Below are 25130 nucleotides of genomic sequence, written 5' to 3'. Positions count from 1 at the left end.
GCATCTCATTATAGCTTCTGGCTTATTTTGTCCCCATCTGTTCTCCGCTCTCGAAGAATGCCGTCTTGATATCCGGTGGCGACATGTACGCCTTCAGGACTCCACATCTTACAGACCAATGCCCCTCGACCCTGGCCGGTCCGGGGAAATGATGCCTCCTGAATCCACCAGCCATCGTCTTTCATCACGGCTTGATCGACGTTGACATGAACGACAAACTTGTACGTTAAGCTGGCTGCGGTGCCTAGACTCCATCCGAGGCCAACATGGTTGCCTATCATCAATAATCCGTTGCGATCGGACTCGAACGCATGGACAGCCACATGCGAATTGGGATCGTCCGCCGGAAGAGGGCCTTTAAGACGATATAGGAGAAGCTCCTTCCTCTCCGAAACCGGCTTTCCCTCATTGTAAGCCGTCAAGTCGACTTTGTGCATGTCAACGATGGGAAACGTCGTCTGGCCAACATCCGGAAACATGGCTTTGATTTCTTCCACATCGACCGCCGGTGCGAACGGCCAATCCTGCGGTGACTTGGTGGACAGAATTTCGGCAAAGCGTTTCTGCGGTGGCTCTTCTTGAGAAACGATTCTGGCTTCCTCTGGCCGTTTGAAGGTGCATATGCAACTGAAGCAGATATCACCCAAAAGCCCTTCGGCATCCTCCAATAAGAAGTTGTCTTCATAGTGGCCGCGTTTGCTCGTCTCTTTTGGTTGGCGCACAGTCACCAGGCGGGAGCAGAATGTCCTGCTAGTCGATAGAACAGTGACCTCATATATGAATGGCCTGTCTGACTTGGCGGCAGCCGAGAAGACTCCTTGTATGGCCTTGCTACAATGTCAGCGACGGTTCCATCTTCCACTCAAGGCAGCAGATTCCAGTCTCACGTGAAGCCCAAAACCCCCGGACTGCGTTCCGGATCCTTCAGGTTCCTCTTCTTTCACGGCGCGGCTTGCAGCTAGCGGCGCCTGACAGTAAACATGCCCTCCGTATGCAGCTCGAGGATCTGCCTTGGACCCGCGGCCTTTGCCGCCGACAAGTTCTGACCCTGGTACCCAAGCTGGGTAGAGACTCATGTAACGCTTGACGATGCTACCTGTCGTTGTCGTATGGTTCGATGTAGTTGGCAGCAGGGCCAGTGCCATGACATCGTCGAACAAGACTTTGGACATAGCAAGTGGTGGGGCTGCCGAACGAAGACAACAAGGGAACGAGTAACGTCGATCTGGGTGGATTGGCGAAATCACGGAATACGACGCGACGAGCGATGCTTGAACGGTTTCTGAAATAAATTCTGCCTGCCAAAAAAAATGACGAAACTTTGGAGCTCGGAGAAGGGAATGACTGGTTTGAAGTTCAGCTTCGGGAGTTCAGCTTAGCTTTCCCCAACAACGCTCTGAGACCTGGACGAGATTGTACCTCGGGACGAGGAGCTCTATGGCGGGGACCGTGGCCGTGCGGAGCTGCCCTTCTTCCTTCTCCAGAACTTCAGCACGCCAGAGTCTCGGTGCGGAGCCGAGGCACCCCATGTGAGGGGAATCCCCCAGATGATTCTTAGGGGGTTCGGCTAGTCTCTTGCGCCGAGTCCACCGCTCCATTCCAAGGATCGCCGCGGCACTTTGTGGGGATGCCGGCTTTGGTCTCCGGGGGATACCCATAATTCCTCGGCCTTGAATACAACATGAAAACGACGGGTGCCGGTGATTTTGGGCCGGTCACAACGGCGTACAAGCGGCGGGCGAAATCCACAACATGTGGCTGATGTAAGACGACCTTGAATGCTTACTGCGTACAAGTACCTTAGGTGTGACTGGGACAAGACGCTGTCCCACCCAGCGCTGCACACAGCTGACTGAAAATGGGCCCTGCTACTACCATACTACCATACCTCACATACCATGGCCTCTGGAGGTCAAAGCCGCTGGTACCCTCCTCTCAGACCCTGCAGGAGAATGGACATGTCCCACCTGTTTGCCCGAACTTCTGCTGACATGTTGACCCTTGGGGCCGTCGGCGACCCGTCTTCTCAACTGACCGAGAACGAACTTCAGCTGATTTCTAGTCGGGTTGCCTGTCTGTCACCTTACACATGCAGTGTGGCGCCGCTTTGGCCCCAGTATCCCCTGCGAAAGCGGAAAATTTTGACAGGTGATGGGAATTGTGGCCGCTTGGCCCTGAAGGGTAGTTGAATAAGGGACTGAGTCCATCTTGGGCATCGCTGACTCGAAAAAACTGGGATTGTCATGCAACATGTCGCAGCTTGCGGGCGTTCCATCCTTTCAAGCCCTAAGCGATGAGTTAATTTTTCCTAGCAAGTCAAAGTCATGGAAATATTGGAGTGTTGTAAAGGCAAGCCAGCAGCGCAGAGAGAATTAATCTAAGAAGATCGATCACGAAAAGAGTACCTAGTAAAGAAGCATTGGTTCGGAAACCATCCATCCACAACTATTTAACTTACTCGGAGTCAAGTTGCCTCTTGCTGACACCCATAGCATTAGTTCTGTTCCCAAGATGGGTAACCCGAGATGGGGTATACCCTGGCACCTCTCTGATGTCTTTGCCGCAACTAACAGGCGCCTAGCACGACTAGTTTTGTTGCTCTCACCAAGCCTTGAATGTTCATTCGTCACGAAGCCCATTGGCTAACAAATACTCCCTCAACCCAAGAACCTTTAGCTCACAATCACTCTCAGCGAAAAATATATATATATATATATTCTGGGCCACGCGTGACCCTCCCACTTCAAACTTAGCGGCTCAATACCACCAGCTTTGCAAGCAAGCGACAAGCAGCCATCCGCGGGTGAGCAGGCTTAGGGAAGGGGGGGGGGGGGGTACGCATTACCGTACGAAGCCATTCCGGGCATCCTGCATTCGAAGTCTCGCCTCGCCCCCCTCTCAGCTGTGCTGGCAGCCGATGAGCGGCCTCGGAACAATTCTCGTTGGATACGCAGCGGCGAGCGCTGCATTATGCACCCCGTGGTGATTGACAACAGGCGTAAACGGTGAACGCACGTACACGATAGGAGAGCCAAAACCCGGGGCATGGTTGGACGAGGCTGGTTTCCCCGCAAAGTGTGGTAACAAATGGGAGTTTGCTGGCGTCACATCGGTATTGTGCTTGGCTGCTCCTTTTGTGGTGTTGCATCCCGTGTCGCTTTGACCGTTCGAGGCTCTCGGTACTCGAGAAACTACAGGGAGGCGAGCAAGGAGACTGATGTTTTTGACGGGGAGGCAAAGGAGCAGATCATCTGTCTCAAGGTATCCTTTCCTGACATGCTAAGGTAGTCATCACATCCAGCTCGGGTATTGTAGACCTATCACTGGAGACTTAACTCTCGCAAAAAGGACCTGACGACCTATGACGGATCTGGCAACATGAAGGGTGTGGGCTCAATTCGACAGCGGCACAAGTGAAGAATGAGGCCCTCGAGCTAACAATCACCTTGAATGCTGCGATATCGCAAGCGCAAGCGTGGTCAAAAGGGGCGGCGAAAATCCAGCAGAGCGGGTGACCCAAGCCACTTGCGCGAGAAAAAGAAACGTTGGGCTCTTGGTGCCAGGTCCATGAAACTTGACCGGAAATTCAGGAATTGCACTTGCTTGCAACATCGGAGATATTGAACTAAACAAATTCGGATAGTAATCACTCAGAAGCACTGGAATGTGAGAAACAAGGCCAAAACCTGCCGAGTGGCGAACGATTTGGTGGTAAGCATCCAGACTGTAGAAACTAAGTACCTGGCTGGATTATGGATGTGTCTGCAGAAACATAGCCTGTATCTTGTCTTGAATCTTCGGTGAGATCCTCCCACGACTCCCAGCTTCCACTGTTGACGCGTGCCTTTGCCCAGCTTCCGAGCGTCCATTCAATAGGCAAACGGAGAAGAGGTCAGCAAGCCAGTCGGTCAAGAAAGTGGTCTAGGTGTTCTCTTATGCAGCTTGCCACATCGCCTCTGGGCCGGACATGACCACCCGGTCCGGGGTGCAGGAAATATGTCTCTGCCTCCCTGTTTGTCCGTACCGTAGCATCTATCCGTCCGGGCTTGGCCTCTAACTCCAGGTCGGGATTGTTTTTTCCAACGCACAGCAAGTGCGTAAAATAGTAGCTCGATTCCTGATCCATTCTTAATAGTTGAACATAGTCTTCTTAGTGTCCAGAGTACCCTGGTTGTGATAAACCTTGACGCGCTTCAAACACGAATGCAATAAAGCCACGGAAGAACCACAAGCACATCTCCACATAGTCCGACTTCTTTTTGCTCCTGTATACCACGCTGCATAGCATGCTTACTTTACTCAAACATACACAACTACTCTTACTCCGTACCCAACGCATGTCCGTCCATTTGCCTGAAGGCTGAAAACGCCCCAAATTTCCCGCCCATGTCACTCGCATCTCCGCCCCCCCCCCCCCCCCCCCCTCGACCCCAGACCGGGGTTGGTGCAGGACCGGGGGTGACCGGCGCATCCCGACCCTCTCATTCGCCCCTTGCCAGCTTTCCCCAGGTCTCTGCCCATTCCTACCTCCGCGACCCCTGTCGACTCTCCCTCACACGCCCACACATCAGTCAAACCACGACTTTTTGTTTTTCTTAGCCCGTCCTGTCAATGGGTAGCACGGTTCCCGGGCTCTCGAAAAGAGAGGAGAAGGGGGGTGGAACACCAGCTGGTCACGTTCAAAGTTCGAATGGGCGGTTCCGCCCCGTCGGTTTGTGCTGATCTCCCTTCTCACGCTGTGCCTCTCTCCCCGCTTTCTATGCACTCGCCTGAGGACCCGTCTGACGGGCAACGTGTATGGAGTACGTACGGAGCAGAGCAATAAATAGAAGACGGGGTCTCGTGCTTGTCTTGCAGCTGCGGACGGCATCAGCCTTTTCGCCTTTCCCGCTCTCCCCACTCTCTGTCACGCATCCTGCTAGGAAGGTCGCTCGCACTTAGCGTAAGGGCCCTTTTCTCGTCATCTACCTTGGCTGCTCCACTCCAGCATCATCTTCTTTTCTTATGCCGCTTTAACCTTTCGACGGACTTTGTTGATTCTCTGTAGGGTCACGTCACCCGGCCCCCATGTTGGTAGCGGACGGTAGTTAGATCGGGCGTGGGAGTGGCCGTGGGATATGAACAGGCTCTCCGAGCATTGTTTTCTACCAACGCGACTCAGTCACCCGGAAGAAGCGAGTGGTCGTCTCCTTCCATCTGAACGAGAGGCATCAGCAGAGACAACAAGATAACGATGGTGGTTGAAGTCGGTTCGTTGAACCGCAATGCGTTGGAACCCTTCAAGACATGGCGCCTCGGAACTTCAGCTTGCGAAGACGATGGCGGTATCAACATCGACCCCCATCTCTTCTCGCCACAGGCTTTGAGACGATGTGCCAAGCATGAGTCCAACTGCCCTTCAGCTTCAATCCTCAGAACCACCTTGGTTACCACCAGTGCCCATGGCCCAGAGCATGGATCAAAGATATTCGCAACAACATCCGCTGAAACTACCCAGACGAACTCAATCACCTCTTCACCCACAAATCCGCCGACAGTACCACCTTTCGTCTTCCCTCCCAGCCAGGAGAAGGCCAACTTCGTCTTCTCGAGCCAGCCCTCATCTTTCAACAGAGTAAAGCGTGCTAGAGCCGAGTCCGATGTTGACGGCCCATACACAGCCGGGCTGAGTTGTAAAAAGCGACGCTTGAGGCTTCATCTCATAACAAGTCGACTTTCTCAGCCCTACTCATTACCCGCGACACATATCATCAACCGTGAAGCCGGTCCCTTGGGCGACAAGCGTTTCGTGAAGCTGGCTGCTGTAGCCACCTCGCCCGAGGTCGGCAAACAGGGCCTACTTCGAGAGAGCTCCATCATGTTGAGAGCGGCAGTACTCAATAGGATTCGGCTACGTGTCCGAAATGAGGCGACACAGCGCGGTGATATCGGTATCGCCGTGACAGCTGCCAATGCGGCTGTACTTCACCACGGCCAGCAACTAGCCACAGGAGCTAGGTTTGTTGCACAATCGCCAGCACACCTAGAACACCGACAGCAGCCACTGCCAGCAAGGGTTGTTCTGATGCGACCCGGAATCTCTCCAAGCACTCCTCATCCAACGAATGCCCTGTCCGCCCAGGCGCAAAGAAAGCCATCGCCTCCATGGACGCCTCAATCAACTCGGATACAACCTGTATCGCCGAGGTTAAACCCAACCCGGTCACCAGTTCTAGCTCCTTCAAGCACGATGCTGGACGAAATGGAGGATGACGGACTGCTGGCGTTTCCCATATCAACACACGAGTGTTCCTACGCGTGGGCCGACGACGACGATTTGGAAGATGTGTACTCTGACTTTGGTGCCATCTTCGGAGGATCTGCACAGGCTGGTGAGACTGACGACGATGGCAGCTCCTACGAAGAGTATCTCGATGAGCTGGATGGCATTTCTTGGGTCGGCGGCAGGTAGTGCCGTTGGATGACGGGTAAAGGAGAACCAATTTGGTTGAATTTCGAATCCAAGACAAAAGTAAAGCGGCTAGTAGCGCCGGAATGGGTGGGCTGGGTTGGAAAAGAAAGAAAAAAAGCAGCATGAATCAGATTTGGCCTATCAATGCGTAGGCGACATTCGAGGAGCATATTTTCGACCAAGTTTGAGGTCACGGGATGGCCAGTTGGCTCTGTCTAAGGACATATGAGATGAGCGCCGTAAGCAGGTCACTCACTGTCATTGTTGGCCTGGCAGGAAAAGAGAGGATTGGCCATCATGCGCTATTGGATACGGCGCCATAAAGCAGGCGTTGAGTTACAGACTCAGCCTTCATATAGATGAAAGTGAATAAGAAGAGAAATAAAAGACTCACTCAAAGGCAATACTTGCCTGCCGGAGGCCTATGCCTCAACTTGCCTTCGATTCCGTCCATGATTCCGCCTGGAATTCCGATGTCCGAAAGTCCGGAGAGTAAGAAGAAGTCACATTGGAATCAGGCTGAAAGATGTGATTCGTGTCGAGGGTTCTTCGTATCGAGGGATTTTGTATTGATAGCGGGGTGCTACAGAGAATGAGAACAATTCTCGGTGTTACAACGGAATCGACGCAGAAGGAACCCCCACCAGTTCCGATGGTCGGCCCGGTCGGACATCTTCCCGGGCCCCGCCGTGACGTTGGGCCTGGGGACGATGGCGGGGACACTGGGGCGGGGTGATTTAACCCGGGAAGCTGAAGCACGACATTGTCAGGCCCATTGCCCAACATTTTGTTCAACATTCAGGATTCAGACACATGTTCAAACGCAGAATTGTAGCAATGAGCAATCAACTTTTGGACACAATTGTGATCGGAGCCGGCTGGTCCGGCGCCGTTGCCGCCCGGGAGCTTGCTAGCAAGGGTCGCAAAGTGTTGGTACTTGAGGCTAGAGACAGAACTGGAGGACGTGCGAGTACGTGGGTGAAGGGAGATGCCAAGATTGATGTTGGATGCAGCTGGATTCACGGCTACAAAGAAGGAAACCCCGCGAGATATATCGCCCAAGACTTTGGCGTTGTGAGTTTGACATGGACGCGATTGAGTAATAGAGATCAGAAGCTAATGAGATGGAGTAGGCCGCTCACTTACCCAAGGCTGCTGAGGGTGTGATCTACGGCCCAACTGGTGCGTGAGACTCTGGCCCATACCGCGATATTCTGTATTGATAAAGAACAGGCCGTCTCTCAAGTTCCAACGCCGACAACCTGCGGGCGTCCCTTGGTGCTGCTCAGGCATCATTGAAGCTCCCGCACCCAGCGCCCTCTCCATCTACATCGCTCGCATCCGCCCTTCTGGCTGATAACTCGGCTCTTTTCTCAGCTTCTGCATCCCCTGATCCTTCCTCAGACGTCAACCAAACCAGCCCTGCTGACCCGACGCAGGTAGCGACGCAGCCCGCATCAGGTTCATCTCAGAAGGATCTGGCAGCCGGCCTTGCCCGCTCCCTCGAGATTCCCCTGGGACTCAAGCTCGAAAAAGCTTCTCTGAAGTGGGCTGGATGGGAGACTACCACCTCATTTGGAGGTTCTGATGCCGCCCCTGAGGGAGGCTATGAGGCCTTGGTCAAAAAGGTCCTTGATGACGCCAAGGCCAACGGCACTGAGGTGAAGCTGAGCACAATTATTACTGAAATCTCGCAAAGTCAAGACGGAGTTATAATTGTCGACGCCAAGGGCAACAAATTCACGGCAAAGACGGCCATTTCTACCATCCCGCTCGGTACCCTCAAGACTCTACCTGAAAGCACCTTCAACCCTGCGCTGCCGCCGCGCCTACAGGAGGTAATCAAGGGCACCCACGTCGGTGTCCTGGAGAAGTTGCTGCTCCAGTACCAGACAGCTTGGTGGCCCGAGGCCGACAAAGCAGGATCCTACACTTTCTTGCCCACATCTACGAAGCCCGTGACCGAAAGCTCTACCCCCGCCGAAATCTTCGAGGCGTCGACTCTGGTCTGCGCCAACTTCGCTGGGCCGTCTCTCCCTGGCCCTAGTCCGACTTTGCTGACGTACCTTTCCGAAACTCCTGCTACCGCATTGCTCCGCTTCGATCAGAAGGAAGTTGCGACTGCCTACCACAAGTTCCTTGTCTCTCGCTTCAAGCCATCATCTGAGCCTGCGGAGCCGATCGAGACCAATTTGACCAACTGGTTGACAGACGAGTTCTCCCGCGGTGCCACGACCACGCCGTCAATTATTTCAGAAAATGGGGAGCGAAGCCCACTTGACTTCAAGGAGCTAAGCAGGCCCGTATGGGATGGAAGACTCGGATTTGCCGGTGAGCACACAGAGATGGAAAACCGTGGAAGCGTGGCTGGTGCAGTCGTCAGCGGCTACCGTGAGGCAGAGCGTGTTGGCAGACTTTTGAGACTGCTGGACGAGAACGCCAAGTTGTGATTGGACCGAGGAAGGCGTCGGACAGTTTCTCATAGGCAAGCTACCTTAGATTTGGGATGTGCTATAGGCTTAGACGGGGGCTGGGAATTCTTTTCTAGGAAATGAATCAGACGATTGAACCCGACAAATGTCTTCGAGGACGCTCTATGCCGTTCATCCTGAAGCGGCCAGCAGCCTCGCTGCACGATCTTTGGCAATATCACACATTGCCTACTATCTCGTTAGAAGAATGTCTCGAGGATCCAAGTTCAAGGATGCAACTTGCCTGGATGGCGGCGATTTCCTCGAGAGCCAAGTCACCACGCGAGATACGAGCACGCATGTTTTCCATGATTTCCGGCCGACCTCGACCGTTGACGAACACCACGTAACGTAGGCCTGGAAACTTTTCCTCGTACTCGGCGTTCAGCGCAGCCAGCTCTGTGGCGTCTCCACTCTGAAGCTGGGCTTGCTCTGCGGCGGACTGAGCACTCTCAACCTTCTTGGCCCCGAGACGCGGGTGTGAACCGATGATTGAGTGTAGCTGCGCCTTTTGTGTAGGGTCCGCCGTAAGAGCCTCGAAGATCTTTTGAGCTTGATTGATGAACTCGTCGTAAGACTGGAAAGATGTTGTGGAAATAGAGGGCAGAAGACAGGCGTGAATCGCGGGGCTCGGCTCGAAGAGCGCATCTAGGACCTTGGCCTGCTGCTCCATGGGGAGGGAGTTGAGACTCTTGACGTCAGGTAGAGAAGCCATAGTGAACTGCAAATTGCACTTCGCTGTTTTGGATTATGATGAAGCAATGAGTAAATGACCGTTCATGACCTGCTTATTCTTTAACATCGCTTTCGAGGCAGTGGAAGGTGCTTGATGAGGTACCTTAGGTATTACCTTACCTAGGTAAGGTAGACCTCATGTCAGCGATACTTCACGGTGCGATAAGATAGAGATAAGATAAGTCAGGACGGGAGGCGCCGATGACGGGACATTCCATCAAAACTAGCCACACGTGATGGAGTGGCTCGTGCTCACCAGCTGCGAAGCAAGACCCACACTGCCTTGGAACAGCAGGTGCGGCAAGGCTGAAGTTTTGTTTTGGAAGGGAAAAGTTGACGCGGACGAACTTTGTGACGGCTCATATCGCTACATTCGAGACAATGCTGTGCGCCAGTAGGTTCAAATACTCGGGAGTATCTTGCGCAACTGCTGACTGCTTTCTCAGTTTCTGGAGAAGCTCCTCAGGAGCCCGTTGCCTCAAAGAAGTCTGGTACGTGTTTGCGCCTGGTCGCGTCAATCCCCAAAATGCTGACTGTAATTAGGCACCGTCTTCGAGAAGCGATTGATCGAGAAATACATCGAGGAGAATGGTACCGAACCTGTTACTGGCGAAGCCCTGACGATCGAGGACCTTCTTCCTTTGACACAGTCTCACGTTGTCCGACCCCGACCCCCGACGCTCACTTCGATTCCGGCCTTGCTTGCGACATTCCAGAATGAGTGGGATGCGCTCGCTCTCGAGACGTTCAACCTGAAAGAACAGCTTGCGAGGACACGAGAGGAGCTTGCCACAGCATTGTACCAACACGATGCCGCGGTCAGAGTAATTGCGCGTCTGTCCAAGGAGCGAGATGAGGCTAGAGAGGCGCTTTCCAAGGTCAGCGTCAGCGCTGGAGCCACAAATGGGAATGCCATGGCTATTGATTCGGCCGAAGGTCTTCCGGAGGAATGGGTTGACAAGGTCAACGCAAAGCATCAAGAGTCAGTCTTCCAGAAGGCACAGGCATGGGTAACTCTAGAACGGTTCACTAACAAGCCACAGACTCTCCAAGAGCCGCAAGAAGCGTCCGGTCCCTGAGGGCTGGGCTACGTCCGAAGAGGTCACCCTGTTGACCACTGTGGCATCCACTTCAACACCGGTTTCGAATGCCTCGTCGCTGGCCACCGAAGGAAGTTATGCGGCCATCAGTGGTCGTTCAGGAGATGCTGCGATATACTGTATTGAGGCAGACCAGGTCGAACGCCAAGTTGCGGTCAACGAGCCGGTCATCGACTCTGTGTGGACTGGTAGCAAGCTCATCTTTGCCACGAGCAAGGGATCAGTGAAGGTCTTCGAGAGTGGTAGCGAAGTTGCGTCAATCTCTGAACATGCAGGTCCTGCAACATCCTTGAGCCTTCACCCTACCGGCGACCTCCTCGCATCCGTTGGCTCGGACAAGAGCATTGTCTTGTACGATCTCAACACCCTCAAGAAGATCAGCCGTGCCTACGCCGACTCTGGTAAGCGACTAAAGCCCCCAGTACTCCTATGCCAGCCTGCTAACCTGCGCAGCCCTCACATCATCTGCTTTCCACCCCGATGGACACCTCTTCGCGGCTGGAACCGTTACAGGCGAGATTAAGCTCTTCATGACAACGACGTTGGAGATTGCGGCTGCATTCGACCTCGGCGCAGCTGTCGAGGCGCTGACCTTCTCAGAAAACGGCTTCTGGCTTGCAGCCACAGCCAAGGGTCAGAGCTCTGTAACCATCTTCGATCTGCGCAAGGAGGGAGATGCTGCAAAGGTCAAGACACTAGAGACCGGGGGCCCAGTGCAGTCACTTGCTTGGGACTACAGTGGGCAGTTCCTGGCAACCGCGGGTGCCGGCGGCATTACTGTCCAACAGTACACCAAGAGCTCCAAGAAATGGTCAGAGCCCCTCAGAACGTCGGTGGCTGCATTGTCGGTCCAGTGGGGTGCTGGGGCCAAGCAGTTGGTTTCCGTCAACGAGGAGGGCGTTGTTTCAGTGTTTGGAGTCAAGCAAGAATAAGCAGACATGCATGTCTCGCGATCTGTATTATAAGTAATGGGGACAGGAGAGTCGCATCTAAAATGATATCCGAAGTCTTGGGCTCACAAGGTATGAAGTATGAAGTACTCTGGTCTTGCAAGAAAACCGCGAAGGAACAAATAAAAACCATCGGGATCCCCATATCAGTCAAGTGAAAGGCTTGCTGACTCTGCTTAAAGATGTCTCGAGACACCTTGAGGCAGTTGCTTATTCACAAGGTAGTGTGCTGGGGCGAACGTGCATCCTGACATTTCTGTCCCTTTTCGGGACTATGACATAATCGTTTTAGGGACATATTACCGTCTCTACCTTACCTGGTGAGCTTGCATGGAGACAATGGGGAATGCAGGGCACCGTCGCTTAGCAAATATCCCGCCGCAATTACCTCACCTTACAGGCTTACCCTGAAAGTCCAGAGGTGCTCCTGCCTTATCGGCGGTGTTGCCCCCCTGCAGCGCCTGCACTGTGCGAGCTTATCTAAGGCTGAAGCGCCAAACCATCCGTCGCTCTTTCCGCTGAATGGCCTAGACCCGCACTTGACCTTTAACCGCCACCAACCTAACAACACCACAACCACGACGGGCAAGTCCAAGGACCTCGCCTCTTCCTTGTGCTCCGAAGCGCCCTCGGATTTTCTTCCTTCTTCCACATCTCGATCACACCAACAGCTTCCACGGGATGGTCGCTTCACCATTGTGCCCGTCGTAGGAGGTTCACTTCTACTTTACGTCTCCCGATACGACCCGACCTTCACGACTACGACTCTCCTCCCGCACGCAAGACACCTACCCGAGGAACAGACGGTTTGTGCGTAGCCACATGCTGACTGGAGCTGCCGGACTTAAGCTAATTATTTCTCCAGCGCCAACCCATATTGGCTCGATAGACATAATATGAGCTCTGTTTCTCCACCATCTTCTCCATCGACGACGTCTTCTTCGGCTCGGCTCTCTACGATTCCACTTTCTCCCTCAATATCAGCTTCTCCATCGACTGCGTCCTCTCCGTCTCGGCTCTCTACGATTCCGCTTTCTCCCTCGGTAGCATCTCTTTTGCCTGAGCAAGAACTTTACGACGATAGCGACATCGAGGCCGCCTACCAAGGCTACATTCCCGAATCCTCCTCCGACGTGGTCGATCACCGCTCAAGCATATTCGACTCCGAAGCCGATGCGCAGGTGGATTGGGACCCTGAGTCTGATTCACAATCACAGGCACAGCCTTCAGAGTCCGATTCAGAGTCCTTGATGTCACTCGAGATTGACCCTCACGATCCGCTATTTAACGACTCGGACCCTTTCTCTCCCGATCTTGCCGACGAGCTTGAGCTTGCGCTTCTTGCCGAGATGGATCAGTTGCCACAGCTCCGCGAACAAAGGATGCCACCTCCAGGTGGCCGAGATGAAAGCATGCGAGGGCAACGTGGAGGCGGTGCCGCCCTTCATAATGGCTCAGGCGATGTTCTTGTGGATCTGGAGCTGTACTTCGAACAGGATAGAAACGAGAGGAGACCTCAAAACAACCAAAACGGCCCTGCCGATGTCATCGACCTGACCAACGAACCCGACAGCCCTATCCAGAGACATGCTCCTCGACCTCCCACGAATCCCAGAAGACAACATTCCCAAGGCAGGAACCCGCCATCTTTCTCGCGGAGTGACAGTAGCATTCTCGCGGGCAATGCACCACCCGTCATCGACCTCACCGACGACTCACCCGAAGTTCCGAGAAGACGTACGCATGTACCGCCGCCTCCACAGCCACCTCGTCAGCGCGATCGCAGTCGACAGCCGGTCGGATTCATGCTGAACCCGAACGGAAGTGCATTCAGTGGGCTAGCAGCCGGGTTAAGGCGCCACCTGTATCCTTTCAGGCTCTACCCTGGTCCTGAGGACGAGGTACAGCTACTCGGCATGTTGCACAATCGTATTAATCAAGGAGGAGACCTGAACAACCCCCTTGGCAATATCCAACTTCAATACGAGCACGGCGCTTTCGATCAACGCGCCGAATCACCTAAACCAGTCCACCAAGCTCCGCCTCCCCCTAGACCTGGATATACGAGGGACACCGCCTCCGATTTAGTTGTGATTTGTCCAGCATGCAACGAGGAACTGGCTTACGACCCTGACGTGCCTGTCAACGGGAAGCAATCTGCGCGGAAGGGCAACAAGCGCCAGCGCAGTGAACATCACTTTTGGGCCTTGAAGGGTTGCGGACATGTAAGGATCAACATTACACGCGTCCCACTTACTTTACTGATGCTGTACCAGGTTTACTGCGAAGACTGCTACGAGAATCGCAAGCCGGTAGCTAAGCGCCCGAATACCGGATTTGGGCGCGACGATGAAAGCAAACTCACCTGTGCAGTCGATGGTTGCGAGACACAGGCTACGAACAAGACAGCCTGGGTTGGAATCTATCTTTGAGCTGCGGCATAGAGTGACGCAAAGTCAGTTTTTCAAAGAGACGAATGAGAATTGGCGTCATCCGGTTGCATGGGTGGCATTAGCTCGGCGTTTGGGGGTGGGATGGCATCACATGATCGGTCAGAGATTCCCATGGTCACGGTATAGGCTTGCTTCCTCCCTTCAATTGAGGGGTTTGATATTTGAGGAGTCCAGTGAGAGGGACAAGGTCTCTCAGCGGATGATTTTCCTTGTAGCGGCACGCGCTGTACATGATCAAGGACACGAGCACATAGTTCTAGCGGCAGGGAGCGCAAACAATCCCCTGTATAGAGTCTTCTCGTGAATAATTCTATTCAGTTACTCCGTCTTATCATCGTTCGGAACCTCTCCCTTGGGTCTGGCATCTGCTACTAACGAAAAAGAGGAAAAATCTTTCGTCTCCTAATGAAGCAACCGGCATGCTCATGCTCTTGCGTCTTTGTGGGTATAGAATTCCAGAAGTGCCTTCCTATTGCTAATCATTAACGCGCTGTGATGCTCAGGTCTGGACCTCATGCCCGTTTGTTCCATCCTTTCCGTGTATGCATGTATCGAATCAAAAATCATCCAAGTCATCATCCCAATCTATAGACCCCAAATCCATCTCAATGAGTGACGAGGCAGAATTTGTTACCGGTCCACCTGAAGATGACTGTGTCATTGCTTTGGCCGGGGATTCTATATCCAGCACCTCCTGAGAGGACATCATCAGGTCCTGAGTGCAGATCAAGGGGAAAAAGTCGTCAAAAACATGCAAAGCCTTTGCAACTGTAGGTTTTGGTGCAGGCCGGTGGTTGCTACTGATTTCCTGAAGAATGCCACGATTTGGAAACCGGTTGGGTGCAATGAGTGGCGGAGCACCCTGCCGCTTGACTAGAGGCGTACTGTGTGCTGCTGCAATCACACCATGTGTGATCAATTTTGGGCCAGAAACCGCTCGAGGCATCATGTATTTTTGCTGCTGTTGTTTCTGAATCTGCTCCTTTTGAGCCAGCCCATGTCGGGTCTGGAGTTTGTTGGTAATAGAGGTTGGTGGTTGTGTTGCACGGACATGTGTCCCTAGGTTGGCTATCTGTTTATGCCGCGAACTCAAGTTGCTTTCATGGTTTTGTATGGCCGAGAAGTTGCTCTTTGCTGGTGGTAAGTTTCTTTCGTTCGCCAGGCTCCCTGTCTCCTTTGGTCGACTGAGAGGTCCGGTAGACCCCTGAGCAGGAGCTTTGCTTGGTATGGGAGCACTCAGACGTGAAGGCAGTGCAGTTTGAGCTCCATCGAAATCCTCTTCAAGCTCTACAGCGAGTTGTGAGGCTGTGGGGAAGAAGTCATCGAAACAATTTTGCACGATTGCTTGTGTGCTTGGTAGAGGCATCTGCGGTATTGATGGCCTTGGTGGCGGTAGAATTTGTTTCGATCGGACTCCTGGTGACGGTGCAATTATTGGTATGGGAACGTCCGTCGGCGCTTTGTCTTCTGCAGCCTCTACTCTGGGCTTCTGTGATGGTACTGGAGGCGGAGGCATCGCCGTTGATGACTTTGGCGGTGCAGACTTTGGGGATGGCAACTCTTTTGGCAGTGAGACCTCTGTTTTGATGTGGATAGAAGGCTGGAGAGACGGCTTTTGCTTGAAAATTTTGTGCCGAGGTGGCTGATGGGTTGGTAATGTCGCCTTCGGCATCATGAAAGGCCTTGATTTGGCCTTCACAGCAGGTCGTGGAGGAGGTCCAATGGAAGCCATTACAGCTGGGGCCTTTTCTGGTGCCGTGAATAGCGGCTTCAGGGGCTGTCGTGTGAGAGCATCTTTGTCTATTGGCTTCGGCACGACTCCTTCAGCCGAAGATTGTCTTTCACAAGTAGTTGCGCCTTGAACAGATGACATGGCCGACTTTGATATCTGTGAGGGATGAGGAGGTGGTGCCATGGAGCCAATTGAGGGTTTTCTCTCTTCTGATGACTCAATTTGAAGAGGAGGCTTGGAAGCCGCGGTTGACGCCAAGTTATTCGGCTTGATATCGGCCAAGGCGGCAGAGGCAGTCTCGGGCTTTGGTATCGGTTCTCCAGATGAATCTCTCTTCTTGTGCGAACCATTTCCTCGTACGAAACGCGCGATCGTGTCTTGACTTGGTCGACAGTCAAACAGAGGCTGCCCAGCCCTTCGCCTGTTCTCTCGGGCCTCCTCTTCCTTGGCCTTTTTTCGTTCTCTCGCTGCCTTGGCCTTGACTGCCGCGCGCTCCTTTTCGAGCTCCTTGCGAATCTCCTCTTGTTTCTCCTTCTCCCATTTCCGTTGTTCAGCCTTGGATCGTCTCGGTTCCTTGTTCGCCTGCTTGTATAGCTTCTGAGCCTGCTTCGATGTCATCGGCGGCCTGTTCGCGGGGCCACTGACGCGCCCGGGGGCGTCTGGAATGATGGCGAAGGTGTTCTGCTGCGGCGCCATTGTGCCGGCAATCCTCTAGATACCATCTTCGAGGGGAACGGCGTTGGCATAGATCCCCAGGTCGGAGTGCGAGCGACAATTAAGCCTGAATTCGTCTGGTGTTCAAGGTCTCATTCGACCTGGCGGGGCAATCAACACCGACAGGACGGGGGTGCGCCTGGAAGCTGTGGAATGGCGGGTGACGCGACGGACGTACGAGGTCACGTGCTCTCGATTTCAAGTCAAGCCACACTTAAACGGCCCCTGCAAGTGATCCATTCTAGAGCACCGCCACGCGGGGTACTGTCGCCGCCACAAATCGCGGGGCCTCAATTTTTTTTCTGCGGCACTAGGATTTTGCAGGTCGCAGTCCGGCTTCGAGAAGAGCAGAATCCCGATTACCACTTCCCATTTCTTTTTTCTAAAGACGGCCCAAAATCATGTCGAAACGCTCTGCTGATGTCGAAATGGGGGATGCCCCCCTCAAGGGAGGTGATCGCCCTGAGGGTATGGAGATTGACGAGAAGGCCCCCGACATGGGCGAGTTCGAGGACGAATTCGAGGATGAGTTCGAGGAGGACGAAATTATGGAGGCCGGTGTTGACGGACGCCCTGACGCAGAGAGGGAGGCTGAGGAGAGGGAAGGTACGATATCAACGGCCTCGCGACATAGAACTTAGCTGACCAGTTTAGCTGCCGTCGACCAGGGCACTTTCATCGTCGGACGAAACAAGCTTGAGGCGGGACAGACACTCGCGCCCGATGTTTCTACCTACGAGATGCTGCACAACCTGAGCACGCCATGGCCCTGTCTGTCTTTCGATATTCTCCGCGACAGTCTTGGTGACAACCGTAAGGTCTATCCCGCCACCATGTACACCGTGGCTGGTACACAAGCAGAGAACGCCAGGGCTGGCGAGAACCAGCTGATGGTTATGAAGTTCAGCGGTCTGAGCCGTACGGAGAAGGACGACGAGGAATCTGATGACGACGACGAAGATGGCGATGAGGACGCCGAGCCCATCCTTGAGCACAAGGCGATCCCCTTGAACTCGACTACGAACCGAATCCGCGCCCATCAGATCCCCTCGCAAGATGCTTCCAGACCTCCTACGACCCTCACAGCCACCATGACCGAGTCATCCAACGTCTTCATTCACGATATTACGCCTCACATCTACTCCTTCGATAACCCGGGCACCGTCATCTCCGCGCAGCAGAACAAGCCAGTGTCGACTATTCGCGCCCACAAAGCAGAGGGTTATGCTCTTGACTGGTCCCCCCTTGTTCCCAGTGGAAAGCTCCTCACCGGTGACAACGATGGTCTCATTTACGTCACAACCCGCACCGACGGCGGCGGGTTCGTCACCGACACCCGGCCATTCCAGGGTCACACCAGCAGCGTTGAGGAAATTCAATGGAGTCCCTCGGAACAGTCTGTCTTCTCATCCGCCTCAAGCGACGGCACAATACGCGTTTGGGATGTCCGTAGCAAGAGCAGAAAGCCCGCGCTTTCAATGCATGTCAGCAACCACGATGTAAACGTCATGTCGTGGTCACCCCTCACGACGCATCTGCTTGCGTCTGGCGCCGACGACGGCGAATTCGCCGTCTGGGATCTGCGCCAGTGGAAGCAGAGCTCTACCTCTGCTGCCGACAAGCCCTCGCCGATTGCCAGCTTCAACTACCACAAGGAGCAGGTCACGAGCATCGAGTGGCACCCCACAGACGATAGTATCATTGCTGTTGCGGCGGGCGACAACACCGTTACTCTGTGGGATTTGGCTGTCGAGCTGGACGACGAGGAGAGCAAGGATACCGGCGGTGTCAAGGACGTGCCGCCTCAGCTTCTGTTCGTCCACTACTTGTCCAACGTCAAGGAGCTCCACTGGCATCCCCAGATCACTGGCAGCTTGATGGCTACTGGTGATGAGTTCAGTGTTTTCCGTACGATTAGCGTTTAGACGGATGGTTAGTCAAAAGTTAATGGGATACCAACTTTGTTTGTTCATGATGGATGCCTTTTTGCGTGTTCATGTTGTTGCTACACTTGGATCTGAAGAACTCTGCATGGCTTGGGCGCTCACACAGATGAGGAGCCCATTGGTAGGAATTAAAAGTCGTATGCTTTGTTACACAAAGCCCTGGGTACTCTCGTATAACGCAGGATGGTCGATGTTTGCTTCTCTAGGTATGACCCGTTTGTCACAAGGAAGTTCTATTTCAGGTATCATATTGGATTCTGGGTACGAGATTGAGGGCCTTTTTGGCGACCCTCATTCGACCATTGAAAAGCGGTTGAATATTCGGGTAATCCTTTGAGGTTATCGGGATTGTCGAATTCTGCTCAGTGTGACCAGAGTTAAGGGAGCGAGGCCGAGTGTCTCCGGCATAAATAAAGACGGTGCGTCACTATTTCAACTAACATCCCCGAGAGAGATGAGTCGTATATGAATTCACACCACTAGATCATTTCGTTCTCTTCAACATGCGGTATCTTGCAAGTCTGGCTCTTCTCTGCCATTTGGCACATGGTGCCCCTTCTACTCCGGCTGAACACTCCGCACGTACTGCAGCAGTCTTCGAGGTGGACAGGTTCTTCGCGGGAAGTCTTCCACCAAGCACAAGAAACTTGTAAGCTAGACTACGAGACGGCGAGGGACAAGTCGTTACAAAACTCTTTGCTAACGCGAACCGAACCAGTGTCATATTCTCCGTCCAGCCCACCCCTGGCGCCGACTTTGCTAACTGTACCATCAACACGGACACTGGTCCTAAAGTACCAACGGTCGACAAGGTGGTCTGCACTGACGTTAACTCTATCACATGGAGTCTGGAGCCGATGGGGACAGGGATGCATTTCAGTGTCTGGTGGGCTTTTACTAGTCATGCTTCGTTGCTGGGCGGAATACACCTCGACGAGTCGTACTTCAAGGACACAACACTCGCAGATGGGAGCAAGTCACAAAGCTATGTGGGGCCGCACAAGTTCACCTTGGAGACTACCATGGTGATGAACAATCCCGGGGGCAAGAGAAAGATGGAAGAGAGCGTGGAGTAGTTGTGGTGTGGCTTGTTGAAGCACTACATGGAGGACAATGCATTTGAATGTCGAGCTTTCTACTTAGTAGACATATCTTGGTAATACTAAAGGTCTGCGGTCGAACCTCCGTAGGAATGAATCTAATTTTGATCAGTTTCCTGGCACTACCTTGCAAGAGTCGAGGGTTTCACTCACAGTCTGATCAAAACAACCAACGGGCGTCTGATACAGATATGCCCCCGTGTTAATGAACACCTCCTGGTTCTCACAAACAAGCCATGCAGCCACGTTGGGCCGGCTAATGTCGGGTGTGCTCCAAGTAAGCGTATCGCCCTGGAAGGCAAAAGTTCCATATGTGCCTTTGCTTGCACTAAACCACGTCTCTAGCTTTCTCTGCGTCTTGTCTGTCGGGTTCTCGACATTGAGGTAAAGTGGCGATGATCCAGTCAGATGCACAAGTTGGCCGTCCTCAACTTTGAACTGACCCGCGCTGCTAGGTGAATCGAGGTAGGCTTTGCTGGGCGTGCCGGTGGGCTTGGCCTGGAGGTAGCTGTGGAAGTTGGGCGAGGCCACGGCGCGAATCCAGGACCATCCAGAGACGAGAGTTGTAGGAACAGAGCCGCTGCCAACTGCATCCGTGGTGGTCACGGTCATAAGAGTGGTAGTTGCGCGAGAAGTCGTACGGGTGTTAGTGCCTGTTGCGATAGGGGTAGTGGACGTTGAAACAGGTCTGGTAGATGAGGTTGTGGGAGTGCTGGATCCTGGAATACATTGAGAGTAATAGGGGCTGTCTCAACGGTCAGCGGATGGTTTGGATTGATGTGATGACAGACCTACTTGAGAACTGAGCAGGTATAGCCGCTACTGCAGCTTGTAGCTCCAGTCCAGCCACTGCCGCCACCTTTGACCGTGTTAGATACTGACTATAGCATGATCAGGTGAGGCTATCATGACTTACATTGCCCCCAAGCTGGTGCTGTGGTCTGCGCTGCAACGGGACCAACGAGCAAGACTGCTGATAGCCCGGTAGCCAAGACACGTATCAAGCTCATTTGAAAAGAGTTGAAACGAACGCGAACTGAGTCTTTGGTGGCTGCAACACGACTTTTTGACAGCTTGGCGACTGGAACGACTGAAGTGGATGCCAAGTGTGGATGGTTATATACTCGAGGAGGATCAAAGAGGCTTTTATTCACGTTGCATTCAGTCCCAAAAATCTGTCAGCTGAAGTCCAATGACGGAACTAACTTCTCCTCTCCTTATGGTCCATCTTTGGCTCCTGTACTTAGAGCTCCGGGAGTCATGCAATGTCTTCTGTAGGTGGTGGTGGTAAAGGCTGTTTTCAACCAAACTTGTCGAGGGAACGGCGTCCCGAATAGATTAATTAGTGAACATGAGGTTGCAATACAATTGACTTTCGGAACCCAGATGAGAATAGCGCCTGGAATACATCAAGTTGTACGGTGTACTGCCCTGAAGGAGAGCATTACCGGAGGGAACTCTTCCGGACCGGAAGTGGCTGCCGGAATGCCGGAACAAATGCTACGTGCATTTGGCAACGGTTGAAACTCCCATCATCACAATTAGAATTTGAGATGATTGAGAGCCAGGCCGCTGAAAAATATAAGATACTCAGTGGCTAATAATGGTCTTCCAAGAACCAAACGACCAAGCGGGAGGTGAAAGAAGCCAACTTGAGGGGCAATAAGGAAGAGAGAGCTCTTATGTGATTGACGGCGTACACTCTATTAAGCTGCTGCACGACCAATGAACCCGCTCAAGACATCAAGTAGAAAGGGATCAAGTCCAAGAACCCCAGCTCCATGACACAAAAGCTGCCAAAATTCCAACCGGTCATCACCGCCACTCTCCAACGAGCCGATGCAGTTGCCGCCTCCAGTTGCACCAGCAACGAACGTTAGTGTCAACAGAACCCAGCCGATGGCATCTTCCATGCAAGTACTGCCCGAAGGCTGTCGAAATTCAATAGTGCGGCTGTGGTCGTGCCCTAGCAAGCGGGCAAAGTTCCACTTGTAGACTTTGCCGTGAACGAAATCTCTCTTTCTCCCATGTGCTCTTCCATACGCACTGGATGCCGGAAAGAGGCACATCGCTTCAACGACGGCGGTAGTCCCTCGTTGAGCCGCGACGTCGAGAGCGTCGAGACAGTCTTCAAGGGTCTGGTAACGAGATAGCACCGGGTTCCGGCGGTTGCTCTGGCACCAGTAGGCGGCAGCTCTGTCCTTCGGTACGAGGGCATCGAAGCAAGCTTCATATGACAGGATGGCCTTGCCCAAAGAGGCCAGTTGGAATGACGAGAACTCCTGATCTGCCTGGCTGACGTGTACGTGAGTGCTGCACTGGGGAAGAATCTGAACGGACGAGTGCTTCTGGACAGCAGAAAAGATGTTGTCTGCATCGGACAGCCACTGAGACTCGAGGCTGAAGACGGGGGAAACTAGCTCAAGGGCCCCTGAGCCGACTCAGCATCAGGATTCAGCATTTATTGCGTGGCTTGATATACTGACAGTTGTTCTTGGCAGGATTCTGAGGGATTGTGATCTCCTGGACAATGGACCATTTGCGGTAGTTCCCATCCACCTTTTCCTTAACATGATTGCTGACTCCTTTCTTGGCCAAGCGACTGCTGGTGTCTTGGGCCATGGATAGCCAGTTTTTGTGCTTCTTGCTGCTATTGAGAGATAGCTCAAGCTCGAAGCCAAAGTTGAGGGCCTGGTAACTAGACATTTTGGAAGAGATTGTATATGACGACTCTGTTGGAGCTTGAATTTTGGTTCAAGAAAAAGGAAATGCTTGCTATCTACGAGCCCTCACTCGAGAAACACGGGAAGGTATCTTATATTCTATGTCTCAAGTGAATACTAGATGAGATTCACCCGGTCTTGAGCAAGTTTGAACATGTCCATCGCATATTGAGCTTGCGAATGGGCTCGTTACGACTTATCAGCGCCTACTTCATCGAGACCGCGGCCTTTCCAACAGCCTTCTTCTGAACATCGCCACCTGGGCGACCCTTCCACTCGACATGAGACATGCTGCTCCCGAGATTTGAGATACAACACCCTGTAGTTGCTTCGAAGGTGAGCCAAGGGAAACCAGCCACAGGCTAACATCAGTCGATGCCACTTCGTCGTCCAGCGAGACGCTCATAGCTAGCGCTCAGTGCTATGCAAGAATGGTTCCTGACGATCCCAAAATACCAGGACAAGGAGAGAGCTCATACCCCTGAGGCTCGACTCAACGTCGAACCGTGGAGGGTGGGGGCCATACCAGGCTAGAATATACACATCTCACTTGTTCCTGAATGAGGGTTGGCTGTCAGCTCAAGGCGCTTCGAGCCTTCTGGAGGCAGCCTGGTCTTCTAGGGGCAAGATCAACTCGATAAGGTCAGAGAGCGGCAGGGTCAGTACAAGACTAGACCCAAGACGGCCGACACCACATGAGATATCCCCGACATCCCTGGAGAGAAACATGGTACATGTCCTCCGAGCCTTTCGCGCTGAACTAGGCGCCGGTCACGGCCATGAAGGTGCGAAAGACCAACTTGGAGGGGCGGTGAGAGCCGTGGATCAAGTTGGGAGAAAGGGGGCGACGGGCGCTTTGAGGTTTGGGGGGATTGCGACTTTGCAAGACACCTGATGGGGTCATCTGACGCAATGTCAAAGGGTGAAAGAGGGGTTGTTGGTTAATGGACTGGATGATCCTAGACACTTTGTCCAAAAAAGCCGCCGAGGGCAGACAAACATTCTATTCTGAGAGCCGAGGGTGTTAGTAGTCCTTTAGGGACCGTGTGTTGCCGTCACTCGACGATGGCCGGCCGGCGTTTCGCGAGATCGTGAGTTTCCCTCACATATAGACAGTGTGCTAAAAAGCGACTCTCAACTTGACCGGATACTGTGGACGCTTGCTGGTGAAAGAGATGTAAGACGGTAGCACTTGGTGCCCTCTACCCCGGAAGGCTCTGCGAGACAGTAATTTCGCGCAAAATAGCGTCATTATGGCAGAGCCCATGAAGTCTGATGTTGGCTCCAATGATAGAGAGGCCAATGGTAGCATACAGAGCATGGCTAGACCGTAAGGTGCGACGGCGTTGAGTGAGAACGATGGGTAAGATCGCAATGAAGAGTGTGAGACGGAATAACGAACGTTCTGAGCATTCTCATAATAGGAACTACAACCACAGATAATCACTCACATATTCTAAAGCCCTTTGAGCACTGATGGAGTGGTCAGCAATGGTAACTACGTCAGTTGGAGAAATAGCAAGTCATGAGGATCCAGTGACTCGGGAACCATGCAGATGACACCGACTCGGCGGCCTGCATTGCTAGACAGATGGGACAGCGATCTGGAGCACATGCAGCAGGCCGCCCTAGGAGAGCCCAAGGGTCGATCCAATTGGCAACGTGCCAGGTGTGAAGTAGTGTTCGTAAGGCGCAAGGGATACGATAGTGACAAATTCCATTGCTTGCAGCGACAGGTGTGGAGTTCTTGAGTGCTTTAGTTGAAGAGGACAGCGCGGGGCGCAACCAATGACCAAAATTTAGTGTTCCCTCGACTGTGCTCCGGAGCACCTGGAAGCTTCCTCGGTCGCCGACCCCACATTTACCGCTGGAGAGAGAAGCTGACGAGATCACTACCGTCGGTGACGAATGCCCTCATTCACACCCACTCTTATTCCACGTGTGGGAACAAAGAGACAACGCTACGGATCTGCCGACGACTTCATCTCAACTACTCTACCATACATAGCGACGTACAACTACCATCTCATTTCGCAACACCAAAACCTCACATCTTCAAGCCGCCAAAATGGTCGTCCTCCACGCCACAACACTCACAGAGTTCACGAACCTCCTCTCATCAAACACATACCTCGTTGCCGATTTCTACGCAGACTGGTGCGGCCCATGCCACGCCATCAAACCGATATACGAGTCCCTCTCGAACACCCACGGCCAGCCAGGCTCCCTGGTGTTTGTAAAAGTAAACGTCGACTCCGCCCAAGATATCGCCCGACGCTATGGCGTGACGGCAATGCCGACCTTCATGTTTTTTGAAAACGGCCAGCCGTACAACGGCGGACGGAGCGTCATCCGCGGCGCCGATCCCAGGAGCCTGCAGACCACCGTCCAGGAGCTGGGTGGGCTGGCCAAGAAGAAAGCCGCCGAGGCGGCCGCACAGAAGGCCGAGGCCGAGAGGAAGAAGAAGGAAGCCGCCGCAGCCGCCGAGAGGAACGTCAAGCCTGATGATGGTTCCACTGTCTCTGGCGGCTACACCCTAGGCGGCAATACGGGCCCGAGGTCGGACTGGAAAATGTCCTTGAGGGGGTGATTGCCGCCGTCGCGTTTCTCATCATTTTAAGCAGAGTCTCACGCTGCGGCTGTCGCGCCGCTACGCACATGTGAGTTGGAGGACAGGGTGAATCTTTTTGGTCGTAGCGTGGCAGAAAAAATATCAAATTTGTTTCATTGTATTAATTCTTCAAACTTTTCATGC

The 25130-nt window shown here is 53.3% G+C and overlaps 13 protein-coding genes across 13 annotated transcripts; 7 read left to right on the top strand and 6 right to left on the bottom strand.

Annotated features, from left to right (window-relative positions):
• Positions 1–8: 8 nt before the first annotated feature.
• CLUP02_02395 (acyl-CoA thioesterase II) lies at positions 9–1172 on the bottom strand (the record flags this gene model as incomplete). The annotated part of the gene is made up of 2 exons (XM_049281427.1): positions 9–827; positions 888–1172. The coding sequence occupies 2 exons, from the start codon at positions 1170–1172 to the stop codon at positions 9–11; spliced, it is 1104 nt and encodes a 367-aa protein (XP_049138570.1).
• Positions 1173–2898: 1726 nt separating this feature from the next.
• On the bottom strand, positions 2899–3969 carry CLUP02_02394 (uncharacterized protein; the record flags this gene model as incomplete). The annotated part of the gene is made up of 5 exons (XM_049281426.1): positions 2899–3279; positions 3352–3370; positions 3446–3659; positions 3742–3854; positions 3950–3969. 5 exons carry the CDS (start codon positions 3967–3969, stop codon positions 2899–2901), a joined length of 747 nt encoding a protein of 248 aa, XP_049138569.1.
• Positions 3970–5233: 1264 nt separating this feature from the next.
• Positions 5234–6451, top strand: CLUP02_02393 (uncharacterized protein; the record flags this gene model as incomplete). Its single annotated transcript, XM_049281425.1, has 1 exon — positions 5234–6451. One exon carries the CDS (start codon positions 5234–5236, stop codon positions 6449–6451), a length of 1218 nt encoding a protein of 405 aa, XP_049138568.1.
• An 813-nt stretch (positions 6452–7264) lies between these two features.
• Positions 7265–8901, top strand: CLUP02_02392 (flavin containing amine oxidoreductase; the record flags this gene model as incomplete). Its single annotated transcript, XM_049281424.1, has 3 exons — positions 7265–7525; positions 7585–7633; positions 7685–8901. 3 exons carry the CDS (start codon positions 7265–7267, stop codon positions 8899–8901), a joined length of 1527 nt encoding a protein of 508 aa, XP_049138567.1.
• Positions 8902–9100: 199 nt separating this feature from the next.
• Positions 9101–9637, bottom strand: CLUP02_02391 (OHCU decarboxylase; the record flags this gene model as incomplete). Its single annotated transcript, XM_049281423.1, has 1 exon — positions 9101–9637. The coding sequence occupies one exon, from the start codon at positions 9635–9637 to the stop codon at positions 9101–9103; it is 537 nt and encodes a 178-aa protein (XP_049138566.1).
• A 158-nt stretch (positions 9638–9795) lies between these two features.
• On the top strand, positions 9796–11689 carry CLUP02_02390 (uncharacterized protein; the record flags this gene model as incomplete). Its single annotated transcript, XM_049281422.1, has 6 exons — positions 9796–9814; positions 9917–10051; positions 10104–10148; positions 10201–10639; positions 10701–11158; positions 11211–11689. The coding sequence occupies 6 exons, from the start codon at positions 9796–9798 to the stop codon at positions 11687–11689; spliced, it is 1575 nt and encodes a 524-aa protein (XP_049138565.1).
• A 62-nt stretch (positions 11690–11751) lies between these two features.
• CLUP02_02389 (uncharacterized protein) lies at positions 11752–14139 on the top strand (the record flags this gene model as incomplete). Its single annotated transcript, XM_049281421.1, has 5 exons — positions 11752–11779; positions 12000–12027; positions 12108–12517; positions 12755–13932; positions 13984–14139. The coding sequence occupies 5 exons, from the start codon at positions 11752–11754 to the stop codon at positions 14137–14139; spliced, it is 1800 nt and encodes a 599-aa protein (XP_049138564.1).
• A 577-nt stretch (positions 14140–14716) lies between these two features.
• On the bottom strand, positions 14717–16588 carry CLUP02_02388 (uncharacterized protein; the record flags this gene model as incomplete). Its single annotated transcript, XM_049281420.1, has 1 exon — positions 14717–16588. The coding sequence occupies one exon, from the start codon at positions 16586–16588 to the stop codon at positions 14717–14719; it is 1872 nt and encodes a 623-aa protein (XP_049138563.1).
• Positions 16589–17007: 419 nt separating this feature from the next.
• CLUP02_02387 (WD domain-containing protein) lies at positions 17008–19628 on the top strand (the record flags this gene model as incomplete). Its single annotated transcript, XM_049281419.1, has 7 exons — positions 17008–17212; positions 17261–18500; positions 18630–18673; positions 18759–18864; positions 18928–18971; positions 19036–19201; positions 19271–19628. The coding sequence occupies 7 exons, from the start codon at positions 17008–17010 to the stop codon at positions 19626–19628; spliced, it is 2163 nt and encodes a 720-aa protein (XP_049138562.1).
• An 86-nt stretch (positions 19629–19714) lies between these two features.
• Positions 19715–20662, bottom strand: CLUP02_02386 (uncharacterized protein; the record flags this gene model as incomplete). Its single annotated transcript, XM_049281418.1, has 4 exons — positions 19715–19750; positions 19806–20397; positions 20448–20511; positions 20569–20662. The coding sequence occupies 4 exons, from the start codon at positions 20660–20662 to the stop codon at positions 19715–19717; spliced, it is 786 nt and encodes a 261-aa protein (XP_049138561.1).
• Positions 20663–21358: 696 nt separating this feature from the next.
• On the bottom strand, positions 21359–22358 carry CLUP02_02385 (uncharacterized protein; the record flags this gene model as incomplete). Its single annotated transcript, XM_049281417.1, has 2 exons — positions 21359–22083; positions 22139–22358. 2 exons carry the CDS (start codon positions 22356–22358, stop codon positions 21359–21361), a joined length of 945 nt encoding a protein of 314 aa, XP_049138560.1.
• Positions 22359–22663: 305 nt separating this feature from the next.
• Positions 22664–23487, top strand: CLUP02_02384 (uncharacterized protein; the record flags this gene model as incomplete). Its single annotated transcript, XM_049281416.1, has 5 exons — positions 22664–22711; positions 22784–22888; positions 22941–23236; positions 23297–23345; positions 23407–23487. 5 exons carry the CDS (start codon positions 22664–22666, stop codon positions 23485–23487), a joined length of 579 nt encoding a protein of 192 aa, XP_049138559.1.
• Positions 23488–24443: 956 nt separating this feature from the next.
• Positions 24444–24965, top strand: CLUP02_02383 (thioredoxin; the record flags this gene model as incomplete). The annotated part of the gene is made up of 1 exon (XM_049281415.1): positions 24444–24965. The coding sequence occupies one exon, from the start codon at positions 24444–24446 to the stop codon at positions 24963–24965; it is 522 nt and encodes a 173-aa protein (XP_049138558.1).
• Positions 24966–25130: the final 165 nt, after the last annotated feature.

This window comes from Colletotrichum lupini, chromosome 2 (assembly GCF_023278565.1).
Source record: "Colletotrichum lupini chromosome 2, complete sequence".
In the NCBI taxonomy this organism is placed as follows: domain Eukaryota; kingdom Fungi; phylum Ascomycota; class Sordariomycetes; order Glomerellales; family Glomerellaceae; genus Colletotrichum; species Colletotrichum lupini.
Note: the sequence above shows the minus strand (reverse complement) of the source record. Positions and strands in the feature narration are given on the sequence as shown.